The sequence below is a fragment of the Lycorma delicatula genome, chromosome 2 (assembly GCF_047948215.1).
Source record: "Lycorma delicatula isolate Av1 chromosome 2, ASM4794821v1, whole genome shotgun sequence".
Lineage (NCBI taxonomy): Eukaryota > Metazoa > Arthropoda > Insecta > Hemiptera > Fulgoridae > Lycorma > Lycorma delicatula.
In genome coordinates this window covers 99,065,241-99,076,749 of record NC_134456.1, presented here as the reverse complement: position 1 = coordinate 99,076,749, position 11,509 = coordinate 99,065,241, and the positions used below count along the sequence as shown (strand labels likewise).

The 11,509-nt window shown below is 29.3% G+C and overlaps 1 protein-coding gene across 1 annotated transcript in view; it reads left to right on the top strand.

The window, feature by feature from the left end:
• Window positions 1-8,052: 8,052 nt before the first annotated feature.
• Hs2st (Heparan sulfate 2-O-sulfotransferase) overlaps window positions 8,053-11,509 on the top strand; it is a 41,198-nt gene continuing 37,741 nt past the window's right edge. The window contains exons 1-2 of the mRNA XM_075355892.1: window positions 8,053-8,837; window positions 10,413-10,648. Of these exons, the coding sequence (XP_075212007.1) occupies window positions 8,705-8,837; window positions 10,413-10,648 (369 nt within the window). The 5' untranslated portion in view covers window positions 8,053-8,704. The remainder of the gene's footprint in view (window positions 8,838-10,412; window positions 10,649-11,509) is intronic.

Genomic DNA, 11,509 nt, shown 5'->3' with positions numbered 1-11,509 from the left:
TAGCTACATATTGAATCTTTTCACAAGATTCTGGAACTTTATATTTTTTTTTGTCGATGCTTGTTTGCATTTGAAGAATTTGAAAGGTAATGGTCTGTAATGTATGCTTTCAGAAATACGGTTTTGATTTTTTAAGCTGATAATGGAGTTTTAATGAAGTAGTTGGTTTATCTTAAAAATCAGTCACCATACATTATGTTCTGGTAGGTTCTGACATGGGATCAAATATTTATATTTATGTCACCAGCTACAATAGTCTGGATAATTCAGCTAGATATCCTTCTAGATTTAAAAAAAAAATTGTCTGTGGCTGGTTATTTATATATAAAGAGGATTTTGAGATTTCTACGTACAACTATTTTATATTTACTTCGATTGTGCTAGTGTCACCAATTTCTGTTTGATTGTTTACACATTTTATTCACATAAACTAAAATTCCATAATTTTGAATGACATTTCTTTCATTATAATATCCAGAATAGTCTTTCAAATTATATAAATATATATATTTTTTACCTGCCAGGTTTCTGGGCAGATTGTTATATGTGGAGCCAGGCTTAATTGATACAAAAAAAGTTGAAGTTCTTCATAGTGTTTTTCAATAATTTTTTTTACTGACCATTTCAGTGAAGAATAAGTAATCTTGTGAATGACCCTGTCCTATACTGTTGAGTCAACAGTTTCATTACTAAAATGGGCTTTGGAATGATTTTTTTTTTAGTTAAAACTTACTTAAATTTAGAAAATATACTTTTTTTTCAATTAATACTTTAATTGATTACAATTATGAGGGATGTTTGTTATAAGCCCATTTAACAGATGAAGCTCGTAGGACATGTTGAGGTCATTCTTAGTTTCCCAGATATTCACTAAAAGCATACAAGTTTCAGTCAGATATAATCATAATTCTGTTGTTGGAAGTCGTTTGAGTAAACAAAGTTATGTAACTTGTGATAAATTAACAAAAGAGAATATCACGTGTTGATCAAATATTACTTTTTGAAAGGCAAAATTGCTCAGGAAACAAAATCCAAACCGGTTTAATATTTTGTTGAGCCAGTTCTGTCAAATTTTCCAAGTAGTTTGTAATTATTTTGAACATTTTAGACAGCTTGTTGAAGTTACAACTAGAAGGAATATTGATGAAAAAATCCGTGATTTTGTTGTAATCATAGAAGATTGAAAACGCTTGAGATCCCTAAGACAATGGGTATCTTAAGTGAATGGTGCATTATATTTTAGGCAAATATTTACATTTGTGAAACTATTCACAAATAGATCTTAACTGTGAACGAGTAAATATTTCTAATCTCAGTTTTGGGTTTTTTTAGTCAAAAAAGCAGATTGTTGTCAGGGAAGTCACTCCAGAGAAGGTGGTAAAAACCACTCAGTCGGTAGGAAAAGTTTGAGATGTTTGTGGCGTAATCACATCAACTTTTTGGAGAAAGTTGAACAATAATTTGGCATCTACATTACATCTGTGCTGGATCATCTGAAATTGAAAAATAAAGAAAAACTTAGATTTGATGAAAAAAAAATATTTTTCTAAAATCACTGGTCCAATCTGTGATTATAATAGCATAATTGTTTGAATTTTAAACTATAGAATTCTTCCATATTACTTTATACTTTTCAGACTATTTTCTTGAAATATGAAGTGGCTTTCATGAAATGAAATGATTTACTAAATAAATATCTGCTTATTTTCAAGATTTGGATAACTTATACTATAATGAAGGAATTGAAAAACGAGATTATAATGAAAAATAAAAAAATCTTTTCCTGAAAAATTGTAGTCTTTATCTATTACAAACTTTCCAAATAATATTTGATAAGTTTACAAACTTATCAAATTCACCTCAAAGTTGTCAAAACAGTCAATTAATGATTGCATTTAAAACTTAAATGATTATTTGTAATATTATATTGTAATAAGACACTGTTGTTTTTTAAGAAAAAAAAACTGTTGTTTTTTTCCTTAATGATGAATAAGAAATGAATTTTGTAGTATCTACAAAATTCTAAATCAATATTTACTTGTCTTTGTTTGACTACAACAAAGAAAGCATTATTAACGACATTATGTTTTTTCCTCAAGTCTTAACATGTGAACCTAGTAGAGATTATTTGCAGCCTATAACAGAAACAAAGAGATTTGTTTAAATGGAAACAAATTCTACAAATGAATTGTGATCGCTTTTAAAAAGGTAGCAGGATTTTGATCTCAAACAGTAATGACTATATCAAAGCGGTTAAACAAATGACTCACAGTTAATAATCAAAGTCATATGCAATTTAAATGTACGAGGGTTATTTTTTTTTTCAAGGTCCAATCAGTCACGAAATTAAAACCACAGTGAAAATAAAAAATTTTTTATTTGTAACAAATACTTACATAGTTACACTATTTCTCTACATAGTCGCCACTCCGATTAAGACATTTGTCGTATCGTGGTACCAAGTTAGAGCATTGTCATGTAGAAAGGCAATGCCTGATGACAACATTCCTCTCCGTTTATTCTGAATCGCCCTTCGTAGACGTTGAAGAGTCACGCAGTATGAGGCTGCAGTGATGGACGTGCCACGTTCCATGACTTCCACCATGAGAACTCCATTCCGGTCCCAGAACACAGTAGCCATACACTTTCTATTTGAGAAGGTTCGTTTGAATTTCTTTGGTTTACTGAGAGAATGAGAATGCGTCCACTGTTTGGATTGTTCTTTTGTTTCTTCAGTTTCGAAATGGACCCGTGTCTCATCCCCTGTGACAATTTTGTTCAAAAATCTTCTCCTTCATTGTGGTAGTGCTGGAGAAATGTTAGGGAAGCGTCCATTCTCATTGTTTTGTGATGGTCGGACAGCATTATGGAAACCCATCTCGCACACAGTTTGCGGTACTGAAGTCTCTCACTCACAACGGAGTAGAGAGCTGACCTTGATATTTCAGGAAACGAATCACTCTATACAGAAATTGTGAACCGATGATTTTCTCGAATCGCTTCATCCACTCGCTCAATGAGATCATCGGTTGACACTCGCTTCCTTCCCTGACCGCCTGCAACATGAACATCTGCTCGTCCTGCTTTAAAGTTCCTGCACCATTGTCGCACTTTGCTGTCATCGAAGTTTCACTGTACACATTACTTACTCATCTATGAATTTCAGCCGCATTACACCCCTCAGCTGGAAGAAATCGAATTACCGCATGCGCTTCACACTTGGCGCGAGATGCTATTGTTGTAGACATGTTTACATGCTAGCTGCGTATTCAGAACTAAATGAAGTGATGCGGTGTGATTGAAGTCCATACTAGAGACGCTATGCAACACATATGCGCAAAGGTTCATCCGATTTTTGCGCGGGATTTTATTTCGCGACCGAACGGGCCTTGAAAAAAAATATCCCTTGTAGACCATGGCTTGGTATTTTTAAACTATTCACATACTTTAAACTTTCTTGAAAATGTGCTTGCTGAGTTCCATATTAACATAGATATCAACAAAGGAAATCATTAGAAAATTTCACAGAAGCTTTTGAAACATTATATAGATGCAGACTAATTTTTGAGCAGATAATTATCATAAATAAGTCATGGGTTCATCATTTTGAATCAGAGTGACAAAGTTTAGTCTGGAAAGTTGTTAATGGTGATGTTCTGGGATTTTTAACGCCCAGTTTTATTCACTTCCCATCTAAAGGTAAAAATTATGAATAATTTTCACTATTTACCGATTCTGATAGCAAAAAATCAAATTCCAAAGGGTATGATTTTTCTTGAGTATAATGCTCAACTTCATACAGTCAATAAAACAGAAAAATTTCCTTTTAAGATCTTGGTTGTGAACTGCTGGATCACCCATCCTATTCTATTCTATTTATATCATCCAATTAGGTGATTCCTTTATTAATGCTAGGAATAGATTTTTGTATTTAGAAAAAAGGTTAAATGTGATTCTAAGCTCAAAAGAAATTATTCTACCTACATCCAAGAATACTTAGATCTGGGTCACATGTCATCACTTAACTCCAATGACTTATTAATTAAACAAGCTAATGTGTGCTACTTACCTCACCATCCAGTATTTAAACCAATTAGTTTAACTAAGTGGTTTTTGGTGGTTCGGCTAAAACTTAATGACACTTTACTAGTCGGTCCAGTAGTCCAACAAGATATATTTTCTACAATGATTAGATTTAGAATATATAATTATGTCATTACATCAGACATAACGAAAATGTATAGACAAATTTTAGTCAAACCCAGTAATTCAAACTTACAACGTATACTGTGGTGTGATTCTCCACATCATAAAACAAAACACTGTGCACTACATATGGTAACTTATGGAACTGCTTGCACACAAAATGAAATTAATTATTCACGAGCTTGTAACGCTATTCAAAACGACTTCTATGTTGATGACATTATTACAGGTTCAAATAACTTAGATGAAATTAATCAACTGAAAACTGACTACTAAATTATTACAACAGTATGGTTTTTCGTTATGTACTTAGTTTTCAAACAGTTCCATCAGTGCTTCCCTTCATCATAATTATTCTTTTTCGTCCAATCAAGAACAATATATATGAACTTTAGGAATCCTTTAGAATAATATTTCAGACATATTACTTTATCAACTCATTCATTCCAATAATTCAATATCTATACAAAAAGAAATATCCTCTCCATCATAGCTAGTATATTCGATCCACTGGGACTCATTGGTCCTATCATATTTTCTCATAAATGTTTTATGCAGTCATTTTGGCAAATTAAAATTGACTGGGATGAAACATTACCCAAAACAATACTATCTTAGTGGCTGGCTCTTTACAATCAGTTGTATTTAATTGAATTTATAAAAATAATAATATTAAGGTTAAGTCAATTCAGTTACGTGGTTTCTCTGATGCCTCAAAAAAGGGCACGGTTGCTGTATTTATATATGAACATTTTTGACCATACAGTTTCATCTAATTTACTGTGTTCAAAATCAAAACTGGCCTCTGTAAAACAAATAACATTACCAAGACTTGAACTATGTGACTGCTTGTTACTTAGTCGCTATTAATAAAGTTAAACTAATGCATTAAAGATAAATTTTAACAAAATACACTTGTATAATGATTCTATGGTTGCACTTTATTGTATTTGTGGACAACCATCTACTTGGAAGATATTTGTTAGCAATAGAAATTGGAAAATCCAACATAATACTGCAAATGCTATTTGGCATTTCATTAAGTCTTCAGATAATCCTGCTGAAGTACTGTCTAGGGGTTGTCCTCCAAGCAAATTAACTGATATGTCATTCTGGTGGCATGGTCCAAATTGGCTTTCACGATTTTCTTCCTATTGGCCAATTAATAATAACTTTACCTTTAACAACTGCAATTCATTCGCATTTAACAACATTTAACATTCGCAATTTATTCATTTAACAACTGAATCCAGAATGCTTAGCAGAAAAATGCAAATCTACGTTATTGTCATGTGTATTCAGTCATACCTGATTATACACAGAAATATTCATCTTTATACAAGCTACTCCACATATTAATCTTCTGTTTTAGATTTATTTACAATGCTTAGTCTAATCAGTTAGAACAAAATTCAGGTCCTTTGACTACACTGGAATTAAACCACACGCTTACCTTCTTCTTGCAATACTCACAATTCATTCATTTTGCTCATGAGATACATAGTATTAAAATAATCAAATTATTGCTAAACACAGTAAACTTATCTCTTTGGATTCATTCTTGAATAACTCAGGTTTACTACGCATAGGAGGCAAACTGCAACACTCTTTATTATAGTACCATGTAAAGTATCCTATCATATTCATGTCCTGATGCTAACATCACAAGACTAATCATTACGGCCAAAAATTTATGGCTACTCAAAATTTATGGTACTCAGTTAACACATAATTCACTGCATTATAAGTATTGGATACTAAATGCCAAAAGAACTATTTCATCAATCGTTAATAAATGTTTGACTTGCTTCAAGTTAAGAACTAAAACTCAACATCTTGGTCCACTAACACATTTTAGAGTAGTTCCTTCATGACAATGGTTGTTATTTTAAAGAAACAGGGTGTTAGATGTAATTTAAATGATCTTTTGTAGAATTTTTTTCCACATGTTTACAAACTAAATAGATGAAAGAAATTGCATCATTTGATTTTTAGATTTTCCCGACTCATTAAAACTCTGAAAACTATTGTATTTTTTAATACAAATAATTTTTATACAGTTAATCAAAAATAGGAATTCAGTCTCATTTGTGCCTTTTCACACAGAATTAAAAATTTTTAAATTACCAATATTCAAAAAGTAGTCTTTGGGCAGGGGTCCTTTCACTCCACATCACTTAATCGCTCCCATCCTAATGTTATGATTTAACAATTTGTTTTTCATTTTTTTACTTAAATTTTGTTAGTTTTCACGTACTTTATGGACACCTCTTTATGTAACAGTTCTGTCTGCTATTTTACGTTTTGCCCTTTTTTTGTGTTTCTTCTAATCTGTAATTTTGCTTCTTATAAGTCTCTTCTTAATGTTTTTATTTAAGTAACTTTTTTTTTTGTTTCAACCTTGTTTTATTCAGGAAGAAAATTCTCTTGTCTTGTTTTGTAGTTTTTGTATTTACTTAAAATCTTTTGCTGTTTTCTTTGGAGAAATTTTAATAGTTTTTGTTATTTTTAAAAAATTTATTTCTTATTAAAGTTTTAATTTGATTGATTCTATAAGTATTAGAAAAGAAACATAAAAATTTACTCCAGAAATTCCAATAGAAGTAATTTTTAAAATATTGGCACTTTTTAAGTTACTACTGATTAAACATTGTTAAAGAATAATTTTACTTTTCATTTTTTATTTAGCTTTTAAAGAAAAAGCAAGCCAATTTTTGTAAAAAAAAAAAAACAAATCAAAATGTACTGAATGATGCCGTCATACGTTTACATTAATACTCACTTATACTGTAAATTATAATAGTGTGATAAAAACGATTACTTTTAGGTTTGAAAATAATTGAATATGCATATGTTAGTTTTCTTTTTTATTATCTACTCTATGTGAGGTTTAGAAAGGGAAAATTAACCATATTTTTAGATCACCTGTCATTTAGCATCGTTTAATCATATTTTGCTTATACTTTTCTGTTTTTACCTAATCTTTTAAGCTCAGCAAATTTATACCTTTCATAGAAGTTCATAGTTATATTTTTAAACATATACCAGTCTTTGTCTTCCTTTGTAGTTTTTGCCTTCTATAATATATACCTGCCCTCTATGTCTGTAAAGGAAACTAAAATTTATTTTAAACAGATATTGGTAATTTAGACATTATTTTGGCTTATCTCCTTATAAGTACTTTTCTTCCACTATTTTCTGAATTTTTCACCATTTCTAAATTTTCTATAATTTTGTTTGTTTAATAAAGCACAGGTTGCACAACAAAGTTTTTAAATTGTTTCTAGTTTTAAAGCATTAGTCTATCAAGGTTGATTTTAGTTCTAAAAAGGAAAATGTGTACTGAAGAAAATTTGGCAGTAGTAGTGTTGAAAACAACAGTAAATTTTTCCAGTTATCTATTGATGTAGAACAGCATATGAATAGGTGAAGTACCAATGTATATAAATATATTTATTTATTTATTTATCTAATACTTCTTTGTTATTAACCACATTTATCAGAAATCGAAACAGCAGGATCCAGTAAATCTAAGACAAGCAACGTTTTCCAAATGGTTTTGTAATAGTTGGTAGGCAGAAACTGTGTATAGAAAATCATTCTCAGAATTACAACTATAATTTTATACAGAGTAGCTAAAACAATTAAGAATTAAATTTGTTCTATTAAAAACAGTTAATTCTTAAATAAACAACATTAAATCACCAAGATAACATAAATATCGACAGCAAAATAAAATACAATTTTACAATTGACATAGTGGCACGAATCAAAAGTTTCATTGGTAAATGACACTTTTACCAAGAAATCACGTTTAATTGCAATTCTGGAGAAGAGAGAATGTTGAGAATTCAATGTCTTTATACTATATTTTATAATATGTTATCATTATTGTAATTGAAATTAAATGAAATATTACTACGGTGGATAATGAAGTGGTGATGAGATATTTTCAGTTAGCTGTCAAAGCGGTTCTCAAACTGAAGTTCGGTACTTTTTTAATTGGACTCTAAACTTTTATCAAAATATTTGAACGGGAATTTTTACGGTGACGAGTGTTCGCAATGGTGGTAGCTGCACTGTCGCATAGTTGTTTACTTTATCGATCAGCTGATTATTGTTTTTTAAAAGATGCGATAGTGAATTGTGATTTAAGTGTTGTAATTTTGACAACGTAATTACTATTATGTCCATTAAACAAACGGTTGTTAAACTGTTTACAAACTGCAGTTCTAAATTAAGTTCAAGGGTTCATGATAACGAAATTTTCTTCACATGTTAGCTTTATTTTATTAAACCTTTCCTCGCGAATAGTTTAACCTCAATTCGGCCTCAACTTCAGTATTATTATTGTATTATTTATCATTAAAAATAGTATTTATAATTTTTACTTAACTAAATCTGCATTCACGTAACTTCATCTCTGAATTAGATTTAATTATTTTTGTTTGGTATCAGATTATATGCAGTGATTTTAAAGTTTTGTTTGTAAACCACAATGTTTCTTAGAGGTATTGGTTTTGGCTTAAATAGTCAATTGTGGTTTTTTATTACTGTTCTAGTGTTTGTATCAACTGTAACATTTTTTGAATTAAAAATTACTAGGCTTGAAAGTGATAGAGAAAATTTAGGTAAGTACTTTAATGATTTTTATGTGTTGCCTGGTATGTTTGCTGCCCTGACTTCTGAAACATTTATTGCTTTTAAAATTTATGTTTTACTGTTCTCTTGCTGGACATCAAAGCCTGTTAGTTTACAAGGAGATAGTTGTCAATTTTAACACCAAAAAAACAAAAAATAATAAAATAAAAATAGATGATAGTACATTTCAGAAATATTATTATTGAATAATATCCATATATTTATTATATAAATGATTTTTTTCTTTATATGTATTAGTTGTGTTCACTTTCATAAGTCATGACCATGAAAAAATATTCAGTGTTCTGAAAATATTTACATCATTGTTTACAAATAGATTATTCACAGTTTGGTTGATGGCTTTTGAAACTGATAGTAGTGAGAATTATCAAAAAGCAGTGGTCAGTTTTTAATGTTAATTACATAAATGGAAAAGCTTAATTATTTTCTTATGCTTTGGATTTATATCAAATAATTTTTACATTAACAATTGATTTCAATATATAAGCCATTTGTGGCCTGGCAGATTTCCAGCTGATATTTTCAGTTTCTGCCCCTCGCAAAAGATAATATATTTGCTGTAGAGATTAAAATTGTAGAAACCGAAATTACTTTTTACTTTCTGTCCTCACAAAATGCAATATATTTGCTTGTGGAAATTGAAATTGCTTTTGAATTATTTTCTTTAGGGGAATTTTTTAAAACAGTGTAATTTTTTTACTAAAAGAAATATGTTTATCTTGTATCTTCACATGAAGGTCACTAGCATTCCCTTTGGGAGACCAGAATATGACTGATCTTCAAAACCAGAATATCCTTGTTTGGAATATTGCATTACTTCAGTGTATCCAATATATGCAAAATTTTTAGTTTAAATCTGGCGAACAGTAATTAATTACAAAGAAAAAGCTATGCTAGTTATTAAGATAAATTGGAAAACAGGGAAACAATAAAAACAGTTTTCAAAAAAATTCTTTTAAAATATAAATTTAGCTGGCCACTTTAAATTTAATTAAAGCCATGTCATAATCTTGTTAAAAGAATCAAAGTAAGGGAGCCACTAAGTACCTAATATTGTTAAAATCACTTTTAATCAACTGAAAATTGTAAAAAAAATATTATAAATTTATATAGTTTAATTAAAACAGTACATCTTCAATGTATAAATAATTAATATTTATAAAGATAAATAATCACAACTCTTCAAAGTTAAGCTTTAATAAACTTAAGCTTTTTATACAAAACAGATAAATAAATTTAGAAAAATAATAAACAGATGCTGAGGAAATTGTATAATAATAACAGCTTTATAAATTTTAAATAATAATCATGTGCATGTGTATCTGCATACACACAATAATAGCCAATAAAACTTTCCCATGGAGGGTTTGAAGAGAAGATGATTTTTGTATTAATTGTATTTTATACTGAGCTGCTCAATTCTAAAAAAAACTGCTTCATGGTAAAAATTCTGCATTAAGTAGATATTTTATATTATAGATAGTGTTTTATTTAAAATAAAAATACATCAGCATTTCTGGTTTAATGTTGATTTTTTTTTTCAGAAATAGCTTTAGCAAGATTACAAACATTCAGTAATTCTGGAAACAAAAAGCATGGATTGTTTAATACTACTTCTTTAATGTATCACAACGATACTGTAATCATATACAACAGAGTTCCAAAGACAGCATCTACCAGTTTTGTAAATATTGCTTATGATCTTTGTAAAAGAAATGGGTTCAATGTTTTACATTTAAATATTACTGGTAACTTTCATGTTATGTCACTTGCTGATCAGGTAATTCTTTAAAAGATTTATTCAATTTTTTTTTTTTAATTTATCATATTGTAAATGTAGTAGAAAAAATCTAATGTGGATACCACATGACTTCCTTGTATGCCTATTAAATTACATATGCACATTTTTTTTTAAATGTAAAGTACATAGAATTTTATTTCATTAATTAATGAAATTTTTTCATATTTTTTTTTTTATTGTTATTATTGTATTATTATTTATAGTAAAACTTTTTTTACAATCAGAGGTTAATAATTATTAATAAATGAATTTATTTAAATTAAAATAAAAGTTAAAAAAAAGGAAATAAGTCTGATTTGAACTGATGTGTCTTCCTTTTGTAAGATCCAAAAATTTCATTAATTAAAATTTTATTTGGTTATAACTCTGGAACCAATGAAAGTAAGTACCATTTACGATATATTGTTGAAAAGTTCTCAATGAGGGCTTTGTTACTGCAGTTAAGAACTAGTAGTCGAAAATCTAAACATTTTGGATTTTGGGCTTTTTTAGACACTTTTGGTTCAGTTGATTGCATTCAAATCAGGAGGTACACAACTCGGGAGGTAAAACAACAATCATAAATGTAAAATTTCAACATTGTACAGCTAATCGTTTTTGATTTTTGTGAGATACGTATATATGTACAGACGTTGCACAAAACCTTTTCACGATCACAATACTTCCTTTATTTTATGCAAGGAAGTAATAAAGTAGATGGACCACTGAATATAAAAATAGGACGAGAAAAGAATATGGAGGTAGAATTTTGTTATTTGGGAACTAGAATTACTAAAGATGGATGAAGCAGGAGCGATATAAGATGATGAATAGCACAGGCGAAACGAGCTTTCAGTCAGA